A 24,826-nucleotide genomic window follows, 5' to 3' on the forward strand; every position below is an offset into this window, starting at 1 on the left:
GCATAGTGACCAGATCTGAGGGAAAACCCTGGCATAGTGACCAGATCTGGGGGAGAACCTGGCATAGTGACCAGATCTGGGGAGAACCCTGACATAGTGACCAGATCTGGGGAGAACCCTGGCATAGTGACCAGATCTGGGGGAGAACCCTGGCATAGTGACCAGATCTGGGGAGAACCCTGGCATAGTGACCAGATCTGGGGAGAACCCTGGCATAGTGACCAGATCTGGGGGAGAACCCTGGCATAGTGACCAGATCTGGGAAAGAACCCTGGCATAGTGACCAGATCTGGGGAGAACCCTGGCATAGTGACCAGATCTGGGGAGAACCTGGCGTAGTGACCAGATCTGGGGAGAACCCTGGCATAGTGACCAGATCTGGGGAGAACCCTGGCATAGTGACCAGATCTGGGGAGAACCCTGGCATAGTGACCAGATCTGGGGAGAACCCTGGCATAGTGACCAGATCTGGGGGAAAACCCTGGCATAGTGACCAGATCTGGGGAGAACCCTGGCATAGTGACCAGATCTGGGGAGAACCCTGGCATAGTGACCAGATCTGGGGAGAACCCTGGCATAGTGACCAGATCTGGGGAGAACCCTGGCGTAGTGACCAGATCTGGGTGAGAACCCTGGAGTAGTGACCAGATCTGGGGGAAAACCTGGCATAGTGACCAGATCTGGGGAGAACCCTGGTTCTTGGAGATAACCCTGGCATAGTGACCAGATCTGGGGAGAACCCTGACATAGTGACTAGATCTGGGGAGAACCTGGCATAGTGACCAGATCTGGGGAGAACCCTGGCATAGTGACCAGATCTGGGGAGAACCTGGCATAGTGACCAGATCTGGGGGAGAACCCTGGCATAGTGACCAGATCTGGGGAGAACCCTGGCGTAGTGACCAGATCTGGGGAGAACCCTGGCATAGTGACCAGATCTGGGGAGAACCCTGGCGTAGTGACCAGATCTGGGGAGAACCCTGGCGTAGTGACCAGTTCTGAGGGAAAACCCTGGCATAGTGACCAGATCTGGGGGAGAACCCTGGTTCTTGGAGAGAACCCTGGCATAGTGACCAGATCTGGGGGAGAACCCTGACATAGTGACTAGATCTGGGGAGAACCGCATAGTGACCAGATCTGGGGAGAACCCTGGCATAGTGACCAGATCTGGGGAGAACCCTGGCATAGTGACCAGATCTGGGGAGAACCCTGGCATAGTGACCAGATCTGGGGGAGAACCCTGGCATAGTGACCAGATCTGGGGAGAACCCTGGCATAGTGACCAGATCTGGGGAGAACCCTGGCATAGTGACCAGATCTGGGGAGAACCCTGGCATAGTGACCAGACCTGGGGAGAACCCTGGCATAGTGACCAGATCTGGGGAGAACCTGGCATAGTGACCAGATCTGGGGAGAACCCTGGCATAGTGACCAGATCTGGAGGAGAACCCTGACATAGTGACTAGATCTGGGGGAGAACCCTGGCATAGTGACCAGATCTGGGGAGAACCCTGGCATAGTGACCAGATCTGGGGGAGAACCCTGGCATAGTGACCAGATCTGGGGAAAACCCTGGCATAGTGACCAGATCTGGGGAGAACCCTGGCATAGTGACCAGATCTGGGGAGAACCCTGGCATAGTGACCAGATCTGGGGAGAACCCTGGCATAGTGACCAGATCTGGGGAGAACCCTGGCGTAGTGACCAGATCTGGGGAGAACCCTGGAGTAGTGACCAGATCTGGGGAAAACCCTGGCATAGTGACCAGATCTGGGGAGAACCCTGGTTCTTGGAGATAACCCTGGCATAGTGACCAGATCTGGGGAGAACCCTGACATAGTGACTAGATCTGGGGGAGAACCCTGGCATAGTGACCAGATCTGGGGAGAACCCTGGCATAGTGACCAGATCTGGGGGAGAACCCTGGCATAGTGACCAGATCTGGGGGAGAACCCTGGCATAGTGACCAGATCTGGGGAGAACCCTGGCGTAGTGACCAGATCTGGGGAGAACCCTGGCATAGTGACCAGATCTGGGGAGAACCCTGGCGTAGTGACCAGATCTGGGGGAGAACCCTGGCGTAGTGACCAGATCTGAGGGAAAACCCTGGCATAGTGACCAGATCTGGGGAGAACCCTGGTTCTTGGAGAGAACCCTGGCATAGTGACCAGATCTGGGGAGAACCCTGACATAGTGACTAGATCTGGGGAGAACCCTGGCATAGTGACCAGATCTGGGGAGAACCCTGGCATAGTGACCAGATCTGGGGAGAACCCTGGCATAGTGACCAGATCTGGGGGAGAACCCTGGCATAGTGACCAGATCTGGGGAGAACCCTGGCATAGTGACCAGATCTGGGGAGAACCCTGGCATAGTGACCAGATCTGGGGAGAACCCTGGCATAGTGACCAGATCTGGGGAGAACCCTGGCATAGTGACCAGATCTGGGGAGAACCCTGGCATAGTGACCAGACCTGGGGAGAACCCTGGCATAGTGACCAGATCTGGGGGAGAACCCTGGCATAGTGACCAGATCTGGGGAGAACCCTGGCATAGTGACCAGATCTGGAGGAGAACCCTGACATAGTGACTAGATCTGGGGAGAACCCTGGCATAGTGACCAGATCTGGGGGAAAACCCTGGCATAGTGACCAGATCTGGGGAGAACCCTGGCATAGTGACCAGACCTGGGGAGAACCCTGGCATAGTGACCAGATCTGGGGAGAACCCTGGCATAGTGACCAGATCTGGGGAGAACCCTGGCATAGTGACCAGATCTGGGGGAGAACCCTGACATAGTGACTAAATCTGGGGAGAACCCTGGCATAGTGACCAGATCTGGGGGAGAACCCTGGCGTAGTGACCAGATCTGGGGAGAACCCTGGCATAGTGACCAGATCTGGGGGAGAACCCTGGCGTAGTGACCAGATCTGGGGAGAACCCTGGCGTAGTGACCAGATCTGAGGGAAAACCCTGGCATAGTGACCAGATCTGGGGAGAACCCTGGCATAGTGACCAGATCTGGGAGAACCCTGGCATAGTGACCAGATCTGGGGAGAACCCTGGCGTAGTGACCAGATCTGGGGAGAACCCTGGAGTAGTGACCAGATCTGGGGAAAACCCTGGCATAGTGACCAGATCTGGGGAGAACCCTGGTTCTTGGAGATAATCCTGGCATAGTGACCAGATCTGGGGAGAACCCTGACATAGTGACTAGATCTGGGGGAGAACCCTGGCATAGTGACCAGATCTGGGAGAACCTGGCATAGTGACCAGATCTGGGGAGAACCCTGGCATAGTGACCGGATCTGGGGAGAACCCTGGCATAGTGACCAGATCTGGGGAGAACCCTGGCGTAGTGACCAGATCTGGGGAGAACCCTGGCATAGTGACCAGATCTGGGGAGAACCCTGGCGTAGTGACCAGATCTGGGGAGAACCCTGGCGTAGTGACCAGATCTGAGGGAAAACCCTGGCATAGTGACCAGATCTGGGGGAGAACCCTGGTTCTTGGAGAGAACCCTGGCATAGTGACCAGATCTGGGGAGAACCCTGACATAGTGACTAGATCTGGGGAGAACCCTGGCATAGTGACCAGATCTGGGAGAACCCTGGCATAGTGACCAGATCTGGGGAGAACCCTGGCATAGTGACCAGATCTGGGGAGAACCCTGGCATAGTGACCAGATCTGGGGAGAACCCTGGCATAGTGACCAGATCTGGGGAGAACCCTGGCATAGTGACCAGATCTGGGGAGAACCTGGCATAGTGACCAGATCTGGGGAGAACCCTGGCATAGTGACCAGACCTGGGGAGAACCCTGGCATAGTGACCAGATCTGGGGAGAACCCTGGCATAGTGACCAGATCTGGGGAGAACCCTGGCATAGTGACCAGATCTGGAGGAGAACCCTGACATAGTGACTAGATCTGGGGAGAACCCTGGCATAGTGACCAGATCTGGGGGAGAACCCTGGCATAGTGACCAGATCTGGGGAGAACCCTGGCATAGTGACCAGATCTGGGGGAAAACCCTGGCATAGTGACCAGATCTGGGGAGAACCCTGGCATAGTGACCAGATCTGGGGGAGAACCCTGGCATAGTGACCAGATCTGGGGAGAACCCTGGCATAGTGACCAGATCTGGGGAGAACCCTGGGCGTAGTGACCAGATCTGGGGAGAACCCTGGAGTAGTGACCAGATCTGGGGGAAAACCCTGGCATAGTGACCAGATCTGGGGAGAACCCTGGTTCTTGGAGATAACCCTGGCATAGTGACCAGATCTGGGGAGAACCCTGACATAGTGACTAGATCTGGGGAGAACCCTGGCATAGTGACCAGATCTGGGGGAGAACCCTGGCATAGTGACCAGATCTGGGGAGAACCCTGGCATAGTGACCAGATCTGGGGGAGAACCCTGGCATAGTGACCAGATCTGGGGGAGAACCCTGGCGTAGTGACCAGATCTGGGGAGAACCCTGGCATAGTGACCAGATCTGGGGAGAACCCTGGCGTAGTGACCAGATCTGGGGAGAACCCTGGGCGTAGTGACCAGATCTGAGGGAAACCCTGGCATAGTGACCAGATCTGGGGGAGAACCCTGGTTCTTGGAGAGAACCCTGGCATAGTGACCAGATCTGGGGAGAACCCTGACATAGTGACTAGATCTGGGGAGAACCCTGGCATAGTGACCAGATCTGGGGAGAACCCTGGCATAGTGACCAGATCTGGGGAGAACCCTGGCATAGTGACCAGATCTGGGGGAGAACCCTGGCATAGTGACCAGATCTGGGGGAGAACCCTGGCATAGTGACCAGATCTGGGGGAGAACCCTGGCATAGTGACCAGATCTGGGGGAGAACCCTGGCATAGTGACCAGATCTGGGGGAGAACCCTGGCATAGTGACCAGACCTGGGGGAGAACCCTGGCATAGTGACCAGATCTGGGGGAGAACCCTGGCATAGTGACCAGATCTGGGGGAGAACCCTGGCATAGTGACCAGATCTGGAGGAGAACCCTGACATAGTGACTAGATCTGGGGAGAACCCCAGATCATAGTGACCAGATCTGGGGAGAACCCTGGCATAGTGACCAGATCTGGGGAGAACCCTGGCATAGTGACCAGATCTGGGGGAGAACCCTGGCATAGTGACCAGATCTGGGGGAGAACCCTGGCATAGTGACCAGATCTGGGGAGAACCCTGGCATAGTGACCAGATCTGGGGAGAACCCTGGCATAGTGACCAGATCTGGGGAGAACCCTGGCATAGTGACCAGATCTGGGGAGAACCCTGGCATAGTGACCAGATCTGGGGAGAACCCTGGCATAGTGACCAGATCTGGGGAGAGAACCCTGGGGGCATAGTGACCAGATCTGGGAAAACCCTGGCATAGTGACCAGATCTGGGGGAGAACCCTGGTTCTTGAGAGAACCCTGGCATAGTGACCAGATCTGGGGAGAACCCTGGCATAGTGACCAGATCTGGGGGAGAACCTGGCATAGTGACCAGATCTGGGGAGAACCCTGGCATAGTGACCAGATCTGGGGAGAACCCTGGCATAGTGACCAGATCTGGGGAGAACCCTGGCATAGTGACCAGATCTGGGGGAAAACCTGGCATAGTGACCAGATCTGGGGGAGAACCCTGGCATAGTGACCAGACCTGGGGGAGAACCCTGGCATAGTGACCAGATCTGGGGAGAACCCTGGCATAGTGACCAGATCTGGGGAGAACCCTGGCATAGTGACCAGATCTGGAGGAGAACCCTGACATAGTGACTAGATCTGGGGAGAACCTGGCATAGTGACCAGATCTGGGGGAAAACCCTGGCATAGTGACCAGACCTGGGGAGAACCCTGGCATAGTGACCAGACCTGGGGAGAACCCTGGCATAGTGACCAGATCTGGGGGAGAACCCTGGCATAGTGACCAGATCTGGGGAGAACCCTGGCATAGTGACCAGATCTGGGGAGAACCCTGACATAGTGACTAGATCTGGGGAGAACCTGGCATAGTGACCAGATCTGGGGGAGAACCCTGGCATAGTGACCAGATCTGGGGAGAACCTGGCATAGTGACCAGATCTGGGGAGAACCCTGGCATAGTGACCAGATCTGGGGAGAACCCTGGCATAGTGACCAGATCTGGGGGAAAACCCTGGCATAGTGACCAGATCTGGGGAGAACCCTGGCATAGTGACCAGATCTGGGGGAGAACCCTGGCATAGTGACCAGATCTGGGGGAGAACCCTGGTTCTTGGAGAGAACCCTGGCATAGTGACCAGATCTGGGGAGAACCCTGGCATAGTGACCAGATCTGGGGGAGAACCCTGGCATAGTGACCAGATCTGGGGGAGAACCCTGGCATAGTGACCAGATCTGGGGAGAACCCTGGCATAGTGACCAGATCTGGGGAGAACCCTGGCATAGTGACCAGATCTGGGGAGAACCCTGGCATAGTGACCAGATCTGGCGGAAAACCCTGGCATAGTGACCAGATCTGGGGAGAACCCTGGCATAGTGACCAGACCTGGGGAGAACCCTGGCATAGTGACCAGATCTGGGGAGAACCCTGGCATAGTGACCAGATCTGGGGAGAACCTGGCATAGTGACCAGATCTGGGGAGAACCCTGACATAGTGACTAGATCTGGGGAGAACCCTGGCATAGTGACCAGATCTGGGGAGAACCCTGGCATAGTGACCAGATCTGGGGAGAACCCTGGCATAGTGACCAGATCTGGGGGCGAACCTGGCATAGTGACCAGATCTGGGGGAAAACCCTGGCATAGTGACCAGATCTGGGGAGAACCCTGGCATAGTGACCAGATCTGGGGAGAACCCTGGCATAGTGACCAGATCTGGGGGAAAACCCTGGCATAGTGACCAGATCTGGGGAGAACCCTGGCATAGTTACCAGATCTGGGGAGAACCCTGGCATTGTGACCAGATCTGGGGAGAACCCTGGCATAGTGACCAGATCTGGGGAGAACCCTGGCGTAGTGACCAGATCTGGGGGAGAACCCTGGCGTAGTGACCAGATCTGGGGAGAACCCTGGCGTAGTGACCAGATCTGGGGAAAACCCTGGCTCTTGGGGAGAACCCTGGCATAGTGACCAGATCTGGGGAGAACCCTGGCTCTGGGGAGAACCCTGGCATAGTGACCAGATCTGGGGAGAACCTGGCATAGTGACCAGATCTGGGGAGAACCCTGGCGTAGTGACCAGATCTGGGGAGAACCCTGGCATAGTGACCAGATCTGGGGAGAACCCTGGCATATTGACCAGATCTGGGGAGAACCCTGGCGTAGTGACCAGATCTGGGGAGAACCCTGGCATATTGACCAGATCTGGGGAAAACCCTGGCATAGTGACCAGATCTGGGGAAAACCCTGGCATAGTGACCAGATCTGGGGAGAACCCTGGCATAGTGACCAGATCTGGGGAAAACCCTGGCATAGTGACCAGATCTGGGGAGAACCCTGGCATAGTGACCAGATCTGGGGGAGAACCCTGGCATAGTGACCAGATCTGGGGGAGAACCCTGGCATAGTGACCAGATCTGGGGGAGAACCCTGGCATAGTGACCAGATCTGGGGGAGAACCCTGGCATAGTGACCAGATCTGGGGGAGAACCCTGGCATAGTGACCAGATCTGGGGGAGAACCCTGGCATAGTGACCAGATCTGGGTTTTAAAGGCTTTAAAAATGGTCACTTCCAATTTATGCGATTTATTTTTAGGAACAGGACCTACCTATAGAGGACCAGGACATCCTGTAACAGCACCTACCTATAGAGGACCAGGACATCCTGTAACAGCACCTACCTATAGAGGACCAGGACATCCTGTAACAGCACCTACCTATAGAGGACCAGGACCTACCTAGAGAGGACCGGGACCTACCTATAGAGGACCAGGACATCCTGTAACAGGACCTACCTATAGAGGACCGGGACATCCTGTAACAGCACCTACCTATAGAGGACCAGGACATCCTGTAACAGCACCTACCTATAGAGGACCAGGACCTACCTATAGAGGACCAGGACATCCTGTAACAGGTCCTACCTAGAGAGGACCAGGACATCCTGTAACAGCACCTACCTATAGAGGACCAGGACATCCTGTAACAGGACCTACCTATAGAGGACCAGGACCTACCTATAGAGGACCAGGACCTACCTATAGAGGACCAGGACATCCTGTAACAGCACCTACCTATAAAGGACCAGGACCTACCTAGAGAGGACCGGGACCTACCTATAGAGGACCAGGACATCCTGTAACAGGACCTACCTATAGAGGACCGGGACATCCTGTAACAGCACCTACCTATAGAGGACCAGGACATCCTGTAACAGCACCTACCTATAGAGGACCAGGACCTACCTATAGAGGACCAGGACCTACCTATAGAGGACCAGGATATCCTGTAACAGGTCCTACCTAGAGAGGACCAGGACATCCTGTAACAGCACCTACCTATAGAGGACCAGGACATCCTGTAACAGCACCTACCTATAGAGGACCAGGACATCCTGTAACAGCACCTACCTATAGAGGACCAGGACCTACCTATAGAGGACCAGGACCTACCTATAGAGGACCAGGACATCCTGTAACAGGTCCTACCTAGAGAGGACCAGGACATCCTGTAACAGCACCTACCTATAGAGGACCAGGACCTACCTAGGGAGGACCGGGACCTACCTATAGAGGACCAGGACATCCTGTAACAGGACCTACCTATAGAGGACCGGGACATCCTGTAACAGCACCTACCTATAGAGGACCAGGACATCCTGTAACAGCACCTACCTATAGAGGACCAGGACCTACCTATAGAGGACCAGGACATCCTGTAACAGGTCCTACCTAGAGAGGACCAGGACATCCTGTAACAGCACCTACCTATAGAGGACCAGGACATCCTGTAACAGGACCTACCTATAGAGGACCAGGACCTACCTATAGAGGACCAGGACATCCTGTAACAGCACCTACCTATAAAGGACCAGGACCTACCTAGAGAGGACCGGGACCTACCTATAGAGGACCAGGACATCCTGTAACAGGACCTACCTATAGAGGACCGGGACATCCTGTAACAGCACCTACCTATAGAGGACCAGGACATCCTGTAACAGCACCTACCTATAGAGGACCAGGACCTACCTATAGAGGACCAGGACCTACCTATAGAGGACCAGGATATCCTGTAACAGGTCCTACCTAGAGAGGACCAGGACATCCTGTAACAGCACCTACCTATAGAGGACCAGGACATCCTGTAACAGCACCTACCTATAGAGGACCAGGACATCCTGTAACAGCACCTACCTATAGAGGACCAGGACCTACCTATAGAGGACCAGGACCTACCTATAGAGGACCAGGACATCCTGTAACAGGTCCTACCTAGAGAGGACCAGGACATCCTGTAACAGCACCTACCTATAGAGGACCAGGACATCCTGTAACAGCACCTACCTAGAGAGGACCAGGACATCCTGTAACAGCACCTACCTATAGAGGACCAGGACATCCTGTAACAGGACCTACCTATAGAGGACCAGGACCTACCTATAGAGGACCAGGACATCCTGTAACAGGTCCTACCTAGAGAGGACCAGGACATCCTGTAACAGCACCTACCTATAGAGGACCAGGACATCCTGTAACAGCACCTACCTAGAGAGGACCAGGACATCCTGTAACAGCACCTACCTATAGAGGACCAGGACCTACCTATAGAGGACCAGGACATCCTGTAACAGGTCCTACCTAGAGAGGACCAGGACATCCTGTAACAGCACCTACCTATAGAGGACCAGGACATCCTGTAACAGGACCTACCTATAGAGGACCAGGACCTACCTATAGAGGACCAGGACCTACCTATAGAGGACCAGGACATCCTGTAACAGCACCTACCTATAAAGGACCAGGACCTACCTAGAGAGGACCGGGACCTACCTATAGAGGACCAGGACATCCTGTAACAGGACCTACCTATAGAGGACCGGGACATCCTGTAACAGCACCTACCTATAGAGGACCAGGACATCCTGTAACAGCACCTACCTATAGAGGACCAGGACCTACCTATAGAGGACCAGGACCTACCTATAGAGGACCAGGATATCCTGTAACAGGTCCTACCTAGAGAGGACCAGGACATCCTGTAACAGCACCTACCTATAGAGGACCAGGACATCCTGTAACAGCACCTACCTATAGAGGACCAGGACATCCTGTAACAGCACCTACCTATAGAGGACCAGGACCTACCTATAGAGGACCAGGACCTACCTATAGAGGACCAGGACATCCTGTAACAGGTCCTACCTAGAGAGGACCAGGACATCCTGTAACAGCACCTACCTATAGAGGACCAGGACCTACCTAGGAGGACCGGGACCTACCTATAGAGGACCAGGACATCCTGTAACAGGACCTACCTATAGAGGACCGGGACATCCTGTAACAGCACCTACCTATAGAGGACCAGGACATCCTGTAACAGCACCTACCTATAGAGGACCAGGACCTACCTATAGAGGACCAGGACATCCTGTAACAGGTCCTACCTAGAGAGGACCAGGACATCCTGTAACAGCACCTACCTATAGAGGACCAGGACATCCTGTAACAGGACCTACCTATAGAGGACCAGGACCTACCTATAGAGGACCAGGACATCCTGTAACAGCACCTACCTATAAAGGACCAGGACCTACCTAGAGAGGACCGGGACCTACCTATAGAGGACCAGGACATCCTGTAACAGGACCTACCTATAGAGGACCGGGACATCCTGTAACAGCACCTACCTATAGAGGACCAGGACATCCTGTAACAGCACCTACCTATAGAGGACCAGGACCTACCTATAGAGGACCAGGACCTACCTATAGAGGACCAGGATATCCTGTAACAGGTCCTACCTAGAGAGGACCAGGACATCCTGTAACAGCACCTACCTATAGAGGACCAGGACATCCTGTAACAGCACCTACCTATAGAGGACCAGGACATCCTGTAACAGCACCTACCTATAGAGGACCAGGACCTACCTATAGAGGACCAGGACCTACCTATAGAGGACCAGGACATCCTGTAACAGGTCCTACCTAGAGAGGACCAGGACATCCTGTAACAGCACCTACCTATAGAGGACCAGGACATCCTGTAACAGCACCTACCTAGAGAGGACCAGGACATCCTGTAACAGCACCTACCTATAGAGGACCAGGACATCCTGTAACAGGACCTACCTATAGAGGACCAGGACCTACCTATAGAGGACCAGGACATCCTGTAACAGGTCCTACCTAGAGAGGACCAGGACATCCTGTAACAGCACCTACCTATAGAGGACCAGGACATCCTGTAACAGCACCTACCTAGAGAGGACCAGGACATCCTGTAACAGCACCTACCTAGAGAGGACCAGGACATCCTGTAACAGCACCTACCTATAGAGGACCAGGACATCCTGTAACAGAACCTACCTATAGAGGACCAGGACCTACCTATAGAGGACCAGGACCTACCTATAGAGGACCAGGACATCCTGTAACAGCACCTACCTATAGAGGACCGGGACATCCTGTAACTGCACCTACCTATAGAGGACCAGGACATCCTGTAACAGCACCTACCTATAGAGGACCAGGACATCCTGTAACAGGTCCTACCTAGAGAGGACCAGGACATCCTGTAACAGCACCTACCTATAGAGGACCAGGACATCCTGTAACAGCACCTACCTATAGAGGACCAGGACATCCTGTAACAGCAACTACCTATAGAGGACCAGGACCTACCTATAGAGGACCAGGACCTATCTATAGAGGACCAGGACCTATCTATAGAGGACCAGGACATCCTGTAACAGCACCTACCTATAGAGGACCAGGACCTACCTATAGAGGACCAGGACCTACCTATAGAGGACCGGGACATCCTGTAACAGCACCTACCTAGAGAGGACCAGGACATCCTGTAACAGCACATACCTATAGAGGACCAGGACATCCTGTAACAGCACCTACCTATAGAGGACCAGGACCTACCTATAGAGGACCAGGACATCCTGTAACAGCACCTACCTATAGAGGACCAGGACATCCTGTAATAGCACCTACCTAGAGAGGACCAGGACCTACCTATAGAGGAACAGGACATCCTGTAACAGCACCTACCTATAGAGGACCAGGACCTACCTATAGAGGACCGGGACATCCTGTAACAGCACCTACCTATAGAGGACCAGAACATCCTGTAACAGCACCTACCTATAGAGGACCAGGACCTACCTATAGAGGACCAGGACATCCTGTAACAGCACCTACCTAGAGAGGACCAGAACATCCTGTAACAGCACCTACCTATAGAGGACCAGGACATCCTGTAACAGGACCTACCTATAGAGGACCAGGACATCCTGTAACAGGACCTACCTATAGAGGACCAGGACATCCTGTAACATCACCTACCTATAGAGGACCGGGACCTACCTATAGAGGACCAGGACCTACCTATAGAGGACCAGGACCTACCTATAGAGGACCAGGACATCCTGTAACAGCACCTACCTATAGAGGACCAGGACATCCTGTAACAGGACCTACCTATAGAGGACCAGGATATCCTGTAACAGCACCTACCTATAGAGGACCAGGACATCCTGTAACAGCACCTACCTATAGAGGACCAGGACATCCTGTAACAGCACCTACCTATAGAGGGCCAGGAAATCCTGTAACAGCACCTACCTATAGAGGACCAGGACCTACCTATAGAGGACCAGGACCTATCTATAGAGGACCAGGACATCCTGTAACAGCACCTACCTATAGAGGACCAGGACATCCTGTAACAGCACCTACCTATAGAGGACCAGGACCTACCTATAGAGGACCAGGACCTACCTATAGAGGACCAGGTCCTATCTATAGAGGACCAGGACATCCTGTAACAGGACCTACCTATAGAGGACCAGGACATCCTGTAACAGGACCTACCTATAGAGGACCAGGACATCCTGTATCAGCACCTACCTAGAGAGGACCAGAACATTCTGTAACAGCACTTACCTATAGAGGACCAGGACCTACCTATAGAGGACCAGGACATCCTGTAACAGCACCTACCTATAGAGGACCAGGACATCCTGTAACAGGACCTACCTATAGAGGACCAGGACATCCTGTAACAGCACCTACCTATAGAGGACCAGGACATCCTGTAACAGCACCTACCTATAGAGGACCAGGACATCCTGTAACAGCACCTACCTAGAGAGGACCAGGACATCCTGTAACAGCACCTACCTATAGAGGACCAGGACATCCTGTAACAGCACCTACCTATAGAGGACCAGGACATCCTGTAACAGCACCTACCTATAGATGACCAGGACATCCTGTAACAGCACCTACCTATAGAGGACCAGGACATCCTGTAACAGCACCTACCTATAGAGGACCAGGACATCCTGTAACAGCACCTACCTAGAGAGGACCAGGACCTACCTATAGAGGACCAGGACCTACCTAGAGAGGAACAGGACATCCTGTAACAGCACCTACCTATAGAGGACCAGGAAGGGCCCTGCCAGATATCATTGAGTTGCCAGTAGAGAGCTCCCATGGTGTGACCTTTGCCCTCGATGACCTCACTCTGGCTGCGGCGGTAGAACTCTGTCTGGACCTTAACACACTGGGCCTGCATGACCTGGAGGAAGACCACTCATAGTGACCTGGAGGAAGACCACTCATGTGGTATGTGGTATACCTGTGTGGTGTAGTGTCTGGCGTACCTGTGTGATGTACCTGTCTGGCGTACCTGTGTGGTGTAGTGTCTGGCGTACCTGTGTGGTGTAGTGTCTGGCGTACCTGTGTGATGTACCTGTCTGGCGTACCTGTCTGGCGTACCTGTGTGATGTACCTGTCTGGCGTACCTGTGTGGTGTAGTGTCTGGTGTACCTGTGTGATGTACCTGTCTGGCGTACCTGTCTGGCGTACCTGTGTGATGTACCTGTCTGGCGTACCTGTCTGGCGTACCTGTGTGATGTAGTGTCTGGCGTACCTGTGTGATGTACCTGTCTGGCGTACCTGTGTGATGTACCTGTCTGGCGTACCTGTGTGATGTACCTGTCTGGTGTACCTGTGTGATGTAGTGTCTGGTGTACCTGTGTGATGTACCTGTCTGGCGTACCTGTGTGGTGTAGTGTCTGGTGTACCTGTGTGATGTACCTGTCTGGCGTACCTGTCTGGCGTACCTGTGTGATGTACCTGTCTGGCGCACCTGTCTGGCGTACCTGTGTGATGTAGTTTCTGGCGTACTTGTGTGATGTAGTGTCTGGCGTACCTGTGTGATGTACCTGTCTGGCGTACCTGTGTGATGTACCTGTCTGGCGTACCTGTCTGGCGTACCTGTGTGATGTAGTGTCTGGCGTACCTGTGTGATGTAGTGTCTGGTGTACCTGTGTGATGTACCTGTCTGGCGTACCTGTGTGATGTACCTGTCTGGTGTACCTGTGTGATGTAGTGTCTGGCGTACCTGTGTGATGTAGTGTCTGGTGTACCTGTGTAATGTAGTGTCTGGTGTACCTGTGTGATGTAGTGTCTGGTGTACCTGTGTGATGTAGTGTCTGGTGTACCTGTGTAATGTACCTGTCTGGCGTACCTGTGTGATGTAGTGTCTGGTGTACCTGTGTGATGTAATGTCTGGTGTACCTGTGTAATGTACCTGTCTGGCGTACCTGTGTGGTGTAGTGTCTGGTGTACCTGTGTGATGTAGTGTCTGGTGTACCTGTGTGATGTAGTGTCTGGTGTACCTGTGTGATGTAGTGTCTGGTGTACCTGTGTGATGTAATGTCTGGTGTACCTGTGTAATGTAGTGTCTGGTGTACCTGTGTAATGTATTGTCTGGTGTACCTGTCTGGTGTACCTCTCTGGTGTACCTGTCTGGTGTACCTGTGTGATGTAGTGTCTGGTGTACCTGTCTGGTGTACCTGTGTGATGTAGTGTCTGGTGTACCTGTCTGGTGTACCTGTCTGGTGTACCTGTGTAATGTAGAGTCTGGTGTACCTGTGTAATATAGAGTCTGGTGTACCTGTGTGATGTAGTGTCTGGTGTACCTGTGTGATGTAGTGTCTGGTGTACCTGTCTGGTGTACCTGTCTTGTGTACCTGTGTAATGTAGAGTCTGGTGTACCTGTGTAATGTAGAGTCTGGTGTACCTGTCTGGTGTACCTCTCTGGTGTACCTCTCTGGTGTACCTGTCTGGTGTACCTGTGTGATGTAGTGTCTGGTGTACCTGTGTGGTGTACCTGTCTTGTGTACCTGTGTAATGTAGTGTCCGGTGTACCTGTCTGGTGTACCTGTCTTGTGTACCTGTGTAATGTAGTGTCCAGTGTACCTGTCTGGTGTACCTGTCTTGTGTACCTGTGTAATGTAGTGTCCGGTGTACCTGTCTGGTGTACCTGTCTTGTGTACCTGTGTAATGTAGTGTCCGGTGTACCTGTCTGGTGTACCTGTCTGGTGTACCTGTCTGGTGTACCTGTGTGATGTAGTGTCTGGTGTACCTGTCTTGTGTACCTGTGTAATGTAGTGTCTGGCGTACCTGTGTGATGTAGTGTCTGGCGTACCTGTATGATGTAGTGTCTGGTGTACCTGTGTAATGTAGTGTCCGGTGTACCTGTCTGGTGTACCTGTCTTGTGTACCTGTGTAATGTAGTGTCCGGTGTACCTGTCTGGTGTACCTGTCTTGTGTACCTGTGTAATGTAGTGTCCGGTGTACCTGTCTGGTGTACCTGTCTTGTGTACCTGTGTAATGTAGTGTCCGGTGTACCTGACTGGTGTACCTGTCTGGTGTACCTGTGTGATGTAGTGTCTGGTGTACCTGTCTGGTGTACCTGTCTGGTGTACCTGTGTGATGTAGTGTCTGGTGTACCTGTGTGATGTAGTGTCTGGTGTACCTGTGTGATGTAGTGTCTGGTGTACCTGTGTGATGTAGTGTCTGGTGTACCTGTGTGATGTAGTGTCTGGTGTACCTGTCTGGTGTACATGTGTGATGTAGTGTCTGGTGTACCTGTCTGGTGTACCTGTCTGGTGTACCTGTGTGATGTAGTGTCTGGTGTACCTATCTGGTGTACCTGTGTGATGTAGTGTCTGGTGTACCTGTCTGGTGTACCTGTGTGATGTAGTGTCTGGTGTACCTGTCTGGCATACCTGTCTGGTGTACCTGTGTGATGTAGTGTCTGGTGTACCTGTGTGGTGTACCTGTCTTGTGTACCTGTGTAATGTAGTGTCTGGTGTACCTCTCTGGTGTACCTGTCTGGTGTACCTGTGTGATGTAGTGTCTGGTGTACCTGTGTGGTGTACCTGTCTTGTGTACCTGTGTAATGTAGTGTCCGGTGTACCTGTCTGGTGTACCTGTCTTGTGTACCTGTGTAATGTAGTGTCCAGTGTACCTGTCTGGTGTACCTGTCTTGTGTACCTGTGTAATGTAGTGTCCGGTGTACCTGTCTGGTGTACCTGTCTTGTGTACCTGTGTAATGTAGTGTCCGGTGTACCTGTCTGGTGTACCTGTCTGGTGTACCTGTCTGGTGTACCTGTGTGATGTAGTGTCTGGTGTACCTGTCTTGTGTACCTGTGTAATGTAGTGTCTGGCGTACCTGTGTGATGTAGTGTCTGGCGTACCTGTATGATGTAGTGTCTGGTGTACCTGTGTAATGTAGTGTCCGGTGTACCTGTCTGGTGTACCTGTCTTGTGTACCTGTGTAATGTAGTGTCCGGTGTACCTGTCTGGTGTACCTGTCTTGTGTACCTGTGTAATGTAGTGTCCGGTGTACCTGTCTGGTGTACCTGTCTTGTGTACCTGTGTAATGTAGTGTCCGGTGTACCTGACTGGTGTACCTGTCTGGTGTACCTGTGTGATGTAGTGTCTGGTGTACCTGTCTGGTGTACCTGTCTGGTGTACCTGTGTGATGTAGTGTCTGGTGTACCTGTGTGATGTAGTGTCTGGTGTACCTGTGTGATGTAGTGTCTGGTGTACCTGTGTGATGTAGTGTCTGGTGTACCTGTGTGATGTAGTGTCTGGTGTACCTGTCTGGTGTACATGTGTGATGTAGTGTCTGGTGTACCTGTCTGGTGTACCTGTCTGGTGTACCTGTGTGATGTAGTGTCTGGTGTACCTATCTGGTGTACCTGTGTGATGTAGTGTCTGGTGTACCTGTCTGGTGTACCTGTGTGATGTAGTGTCTGGTGTACCTGTCTGGCATACCTGTCTGGTGTACCTGTGTGATGTAGTGTCTGGTGTACCTGTCTGGCGTACCTGTCTGGCGTACCTGTCTGGCGTACCTGTGTGATGTAGTGTCTGACGTACCTGTCTGGCGTACCTGTGTGATGTAGTGTCTGGCGTACCTGTCTGGCGTACCTGTCTGGCGTACCTGTCTGATGTAGTGTCTGGCGTACCTGTCTGGCGTACCTGTGTGATGTAGTGTCTGACGTACCTGTCTGGCGTACCTGTGTGATGTAGTGTCTGGCGTACCTGTCTGGTGTAGTGTCTGGTGTACCTGTCTGGCGTACCTGTCTGATGTAGTGTCTGGCATACCTGTGTGATGTAGTGTCTGGTGTACCTGTCTGGCGTACCCGTGTGATGTAGTGTCTGGCGTACCTGTCTGGCGTACCTGTCTGGCATACCTGTCTGGCGTACCTGTCTGGCGTACCTGTCTGGCGTACCTGTGATGTAGTGTCTGGCGTACCTGTCTGGCGTACCTGTGATGTAGTGTCTGGCGTACCTGTCTGGTGTACCTGTGTGATGTAGTGTCTGGCGTACCTGTCTGGAGTACCTGTCTGGTGTACCTGTGTGTTGTAGTGTCTGGTGTACCTGTGTGATGTAGTGTCTTGCGTACCTGTCTGGCATACCTGTCTGGTGTACCTGTGTGATGTAGTGTCTGGCGTACCTGTCTGGTGTACCTGTGTGATGTAGTGTCTGGTGTACCTGTGTGATGTAGTGTTTGGCGTACCTGTCTGGTGTACCTGTCTGGTTTACCTGTCTGGTGTACCTGTGTGATGTAGTGTCTGGCGTACCTGTCTGGTGTACCTGTCTGGTGTACCTGTGTGATGTAGTGTCTGGTGTACCTGTCTGGTGTACCTGTGTGATGTAGTGTCTGGCGTACCTGTCTGGTGTACCTGTCTGGTTTACCTGTCTGGTGTACCTGTGTGATGTAGTGTCTGGCGTACCTGTCTGGTGTACCTGTCTGGTGTACTTGTGTGATGTCGTGTCTGGTGTACCTGTCTGGTGTACCTGTGTGATGTAGTGTCTGGTGTACCTGTCTGGTGTACCTGTCTGGTTTACCTGTGTAATGTAGTGTCTGGTGTACCTGTCTGGTGTACCTGTGTGATGTAGTGTCTGGTGTACCTGTCTGGCATACCTGTGTGATGTAGTGTCTGGTGTACCTGTCTGGTGTACCGGTCTGGCATACCTGTGTGATGTAGTGTCTGGTGTACCTGTCTGGTGTACCTGTGTGATGTAGTGTCTGGTGTACCTGTCTGGCATACCTGTCTGGTGTACCTGTGTGATGTAGTGTCTGGTGTACCTGTGTGATGTAGTGTCTGGTGTACCTCTCTGGTGTACCTGTGTGATGTAGTGTCTGGTGTACCTGCCTGGCATACCTGTCTGGTGTACCTGTGTGATGTAGTGTCTGGTGTACCTGTCTGGTGTACCTGTCTGGTGTACCTGTGTGATGTAGTGTCTGGTGTACCTGTCTGGTGTACCTGTGTGATGTAGTGTCTGGTGTACCTGTCTGGCATACCTGTCTGGTGTACCTGTCTGGTGTACCTGTGTGATGTAGTGTCTGGTGTACCTGTGTGATGTAGTGTCTGGTGTACCTCTCTGGTGTACCTGTCTGGTGTACCTGTGTGATGTAGTGTCTGGTGTACCTGTCTGGCATACCTGTGTGATGTTGTGTCTGGTGTACCTGTCTGGTGTACCTGTGTGATGTAGTGTCTGGTGTACCTGTCTGGCATACCTGTCTGGTGTACCTGTGTGATGTAGTGTCTGGTGTACCTGTCTGGTGTACCTGTCTGGTGTACCTGTGTGATGTAGTGTCTGGTGTACCTGTCTGGTGTACCTGTCTGGTGTACCTGTGTGATGTAGTGTCTGGTGTACCTGTCTGGTGTACCTGTGTGATGTAGTGTCTGGTGTACCTGTCTGGTGTACCTGTGTGATGTAGTGTCTGGTGTACCTGTCTGGTGTACCTGTCTGGCATACCTGTGTGATGTAGTGTCTGGTGTACCTGTCTGGTGTACCTGTGTGATGTAGTGTCTGGTGTACCTGTCTGGCATACCTGTCTGGTGCACCTGTGTGATGTAGTGTCTGGTGTACCTGTCTGGCATACCTGTGTGATGTAGTGTCTGGTGTACCTCTCTGGTGTACCTGTCTGGTGTACCTGTGTGATGTAGTGTCTGGTGTACCTGCCTGGCATACCTGTCTGGTGTACCTGTGTGATGTAGTGTCTGCTGTACCTGTCTGGCGTACCTGGCTGGTGTACCTGTGTGATGTAGTGTCTGGTGTACCTGTGTGATGTAGTGTCTGGTGTACCTGTCTGGCATACCTGTCTGGTGTACCTGTCTGGTGTACCTGTGTGATGTAGTGTCTGGTGTACCTCTCTGGTGTACCTGTCTGGTGTACCTGTGTGATGTAGTGTCTGGTGTACCTGTCTGGTGTACCTGTGTGATGTGTAGTGTCTGGTGTACCTGTCTGGTGTACCTGTCTGGTGTACCTGTCTGGTGTACCTGTCTGGCGTACCTGTCTGGTGTACCTGTCTGGTGTACCTGTCTGGCGTACCTGTCTGGCGTACCTGTCTGGTGTACCTGTCTGGTGTACCTGTCTGGTGTACCTGTCTGGCGTACCTGTCTGGCGTACCTGTGTGATGTACAGTGTGTCCCTGTATCTCTTCAGTGGATCTGCTGAGGCTGGGAGATGGTAGTGTAGTCCCGCCTGTTGCAGCATCTGCTGGTTGCCAGTCTGGTGGTGCTGACGGTGAGACGAGAAGTTACTCCCATAACTCCAGTCTTCTGACACAGACACCTGAGAGCAGAGGGCATCAAATCACTGGATGGCCTGAAGACAGTACAATACAGGAATGTACATGCCGTCCTCCACCAACCAGTACCTTCTGCAAGGTGGAGAAGGAGGGCCAGGACTGGAAGCCGTACTCGGAGGCGAAGCGTGTGCGTGGCAGGGCTGTCCAGTCCCAGCAGTCATGGCTGTAGCTATAGTAGTGTGTGTCTCCATAGTGTAGGTCGTAGGGGTCGTGGGCCACCCAGCCCTCCTGCTGAGACTCTACTCCGTTAGTGGGACTGGAGACTAGGAACGGGCGGCTACCGTCTTCCTGAGGTGGAGATAGGAACCTGGTTAGGCTAGGGTTGTCACAATACCAGTATGGCGATACCGTGAAGGAGCGTTTCCCAAACTAGGGGCCTGAGAGAAACAGAACCAGAGTTACGTCAATAACCTCCAGTAGCCTCCAGTAGTCTCTAGACGATCTTCTGTTACCATCTACAATGCCCACAAGCCACACAGGACTCATTAGAACAGAGTGGACAACACCAAGCAATAAACCAAAGGCACTAAATCAGACAATGTTGGTGAGGGAAGGGTTCTACCAGGCTAGGGGAGAGATAGGGTTCAGTCTGGTTCTACCAGGCTAGGGAGAGATAGGGTTCAGACTGGTTCTACCAGGCCTGGGAGAGATAGGGTTCAGTCTGGTTCTACCAGGCTAGGGAGAGAGAGGGTTCAGTCTGGCTCTACCAGGCTAGGGAGAGAGAGGGTGCAGTCTGGTTCTACCAGGCTAGGGAGAGAGAGGGTGCAGTCTGGTTCTACCAGGCTAGGGAGAGAGATTGTTCAGTTCAGTCTGGTTCTACCAGGCTAGGGAGAGAGGGTTCAGACTGGTTCTACCAGGCTAGGGAGAGAAAGGGTTCAGTCTGTTTCTACCAGAATAGGGAGAGATAGGGTTCAGTCTGGTTCTACCAGGCTAGGGAGAGAGAGGGTTCAGTCTGGCTCTACCAGGCTAGGGAGAGAGAGGGTGCAGTCTGGTTCTACCAGGCTAGGGGAGAGATTGTTCAGTTCAGTCTGGTTCTACCAGGCTAGGGGAGAGGGTTCAGACTGATTCTACCAGGCTAGGGAGAGATAGGGTTCAGTCCAGTGTGGTTCTACCAGGCTAGGGAGAGATAGGGTTCAGTTCAGTCTGGTTCTACCAGGCTAGGGAGAGATATGGTTCAGTCTGGTTCTACCAGGCTAGGGAGAGAGAGGGTGCAGTCTGGTTCTACCAGGCTAGGGAGAGAGATTGTTCAGTTCAGTCTGGTTCTACCAGGCTAGGGAGAGATAGGGTTCAGTTCAGTCTGGTTCTACCAGGCTAGGGAGAGATAGGGTTCAGTTCAGTCTGGTTCTACCAGGCTAGGGAGAGATAGGGTTCAGTCTGGTTCTACCAGGCTAGGGAGAGATAGGGTTCAGTTCAGTCTGGTTCTACCAGGCTAGGGAGAGATAGGGTTCAGTTCAGTCTGGTTCTACCAGGCAAGGGAGAGATAGGGTTCAGTTCAGTCTGGTTCTAGTGCGAACGACCCAGTACATCACTGGGGCCAAGCTTTCTGCCATCCAGGACCTCTATACCAGGCGGTGTCAGAGGAAGGACCTATAAAGGGTGGTACGTACGGCCCAGTACCTCACTGGGGCTAAGCTTTCTGCCAACCAGGAACTCTATCCCAGGCGGTGTCAGAGGAAGGCCCTAGAAATTGTCAAAGACTCCAGCCACCCAAGTCTAACACTGTTCTCTCTGCTACCGCACAGCAAGCGGTACCGGAGTGCCAAGTCTAGGTCCAAGATGCTTCTAAACAGCCTCTACCCCCAAGCCATAAGACTCCTACAGCTATTCAAATGGCTTGACTCTGTACCGGTACCCCTGTATATAGCCTCCACATTGACTCTGTACCGGTACCCCCTGTATATAGCCTCCACATAGACTCTGTACCATAACACCCTGTATATAGCCTCCACATTGACTCTGTACCGGTACCCCCTGTATATAGCCTCCACATTGACTCTGTACCGGTACACCCTGTATATAGCCTCCACATTGACTCTGTACCGGTACCCCCTGTATATAGCTTCCACATTGACTATGTACCGGTACCACCTATATATAACCTCCACATTGACTCTGTACCGGTACCCCCTGTATATAGCCTCCACATTGACTCTGTACCGTAATACCCTGTATATAGCCTCCACATTGACTCTGTACCGAAACACCCTGTATATAGCCTCCACATTGACTCTGTAGCGGTACCACCTATATATAACCTCCACATTGACTCTGTACCGGTACCCCCTGTATATAGCCTCCACATTGACTCTGTACCGTAATACCCTGTATATAGCCTCCACATTGACTCTGTACCGTAAAACCCTGTATATAGCCTCCACATTGACTCTGTACCGGTACCCCCTGTATATAGCCTCCACATTGACTCTGTACCGTAATACCCTGTATATAGCCTCCACATTGACTCTGTACCGAAACACCCTGTATATAGCCTCCACATTGACTCTGTACCGGTACCCCCTGTATATAGCCTCCACATTGACTCTGTACCGGTACCCCCTGTATATAGCCTCCACATTGACTCTGTACCGGTACCCCCTGTATATAGCTTCCACATTGACTATGTACCGGTACACCATGTATATAGCCTCCACATTGACTCTGTACCGGTACCCCCTGCATGTAGCCTCCACATTGACTATGTACCGTAACACCCTGTATATAGCCTCCACATTGACTCTGTACCGTAATACCCTGTATATAGCCTCCACATTGACTCTTTACCGTAACACCCTGTATATAGCCTCCACATTGACTCTGTACCGGTACCCCCTGTATATAGCCTCCACATTGACTCTGTACCGTAACACCCTGTATATAGCCTCCACATTGACTCTGTACTGGTACACCATGTATACAGCCTCCACATTGACTCTGTACCGGTACCCCCTGTATATAGCTTCCACATTGACTATGTACCGGTACCACCTATATATAACCTCCACATTGACTCTGTACCGGTACCCCCTGTATATAGCCTCCACATTGACTCTGTACCGGTACCCCTGTATATAGCCTCCACATTGACTCTGTACCGGTACACCCTGTATATAGCCTCCACATTGACTCTGTACCGGTACCCCCTGTATATAGCCTCCACATTGACTCTGTACCGGTACCCCTGTATATAGCCTCCACATTGACTCTGTACCGTAACACCCTGTATATAACCTCCACATATACATATACTGTATATAAGGTTAGTACACTGTATATACTGTATATAAGGTTAGTACACTATATATACTGTATATAAGGTTAGTGTACTGTACATAAGGTTAGTGTACTGTACATAAGGTTAGTACACTGTATATACTGTATATAAGGTTAGTATACTGTATATAAGGTTAGAATACTATATATACTGTATATAAGGTTAGTACACTGTATATACTGTATATAAGGTTAGTACACTGTATATACTGTATATAAGGTTAGAAAACTGTATATACTGTATATAAGGTTAGTACACTATATATACTGTATATAAGGTTAGAAAACTGTATATACTGTATATAAGGTATATTCTGTAAATGTCTACTGAAAGTTTGGGGAAAATGAAAATAAGATTCAAATTAGAAGAAAAACAATCAATCCCCAATTTAGACTTCTGTAGAATGACCCACATAGGTAATAGGGTTTAGGGTGGCATTAGACACAGATCATGACTCAGTATTTCTTAGTTCAATGTCTCATATATGTCTCTCACCTTCTGAACAATAGCCCTGATGTTGTCCACATACAGAGTCACATAGTCTCTATGGTACCGGGGTTGCTGGGCAACGGGGATGCCGAACCAATTAGTGGCCAGGGCCGCCTCATTCTCGTTGTTCCCACTCCACACGATGACCGAGGGGTGGGACTTTAAGCGCCTCACCTGATTGGAGCGAGGAAACAGGAAGGAACACGTGTTATTACATGCTATAACCAGGAAATGAGTCATCCTTATCAATATTAACATACATCAAGGCTTTGTCCAGGGGATGCTGCCTCACGCTACAGAAACAGGAGATTTGCAGAGTGCTCTACGGGCCATCGAGGTCTGAACAAAGATACTAACATCAACCCTGTAGGTGTAGCTCACCTGTTGGACAACCTCCTCTCTAACCGTCTCTATGAAGTCAGGCTCAGTGGGGTACATGGCACAGGCAAACATGAAGTCCTGCCAGATCTAAGGACAGACAAGGTATTGGTCAAAAGTACAGCAGTATAAAGGGAATGGGGAGTTTGTGACGAAGACAACGAGAGAAAGAGTACTAGTCAGTCAGTTACCATGATCCCCATCTCATCACAGAGAGAGTAGAACAGGTCCTGCTCATAGACTCCTCCCCCCCAGACCCTGAGCGCGTTCATATTAGCGCTTACGGACGACTGTAGAAGGTTCCTCACACTGAAACAGAACACAACTGTTGTCAATGGTTACAAGACAGTAACGACTAACTAGTGTCTGTTCAAATCTATCAGGTTCCGGTGAGAGTTTTAACTCCAGTCTAAGACGTTAGGGGGTGGTTTAAGATGTTCATAACATGGGTCATTTTGCTAATTTGATTTAGAATTTTACAAACTCTTTAGGAATAAAATTTAAATATTTAAAAATATATATAATATGTATGGGCTCCCTTCAGACTAAGGTTTAATATCTAATGT

The 24,826-nt window shown here is 51.9% G+C and overlaps 1 protein-coding gene across 1 annotated transcript in view; it reads right to left on the reverse strand.

The window, feature by feature from the left end:
- The window catches only part of LOC127922523 (beta-mannosidase-like), a 59,198-nt gene that overhangs the window by 16,704 nt on the left and 17,668 nt on the right, over positions 1-24,826 (reverse strand). Inside the window, 6 exon segments of the mRNA XM_052506383.1 lie at positions 13,597-13,741; positions 19,942-20,106; positions 20,192-20,410; positions 23,889-24,056; positions 24,264-24,350; positions 24,452-24,569. Of these exon segments, the coding sequence (XP_052362343.1) occupies positions 13,597-13,741; positions 19,942-20,106; positions 20,192-20,410; positions 23,889-24,056; positions 24,264-24,350; positions 24,452-24,569 (902 nt within the window).

Source organism: Oncorhynchus keta, unplaced genomic scaffold, assembly GCF_023373465.1.
Source record: "Oncorhynchus keta strain PuntledgeMale-10-30-2019 unplaced genomic scaffold, Oket_V2 Un_contig_2612_pilon_pilon, whole genome shotgun sequence".
NCBI lineage: Eukaryota > Metazoa > Chordata > Actinopteri > Salmoniformes > Salmonidae > Oncorhynchus > Oncorhynchus keta.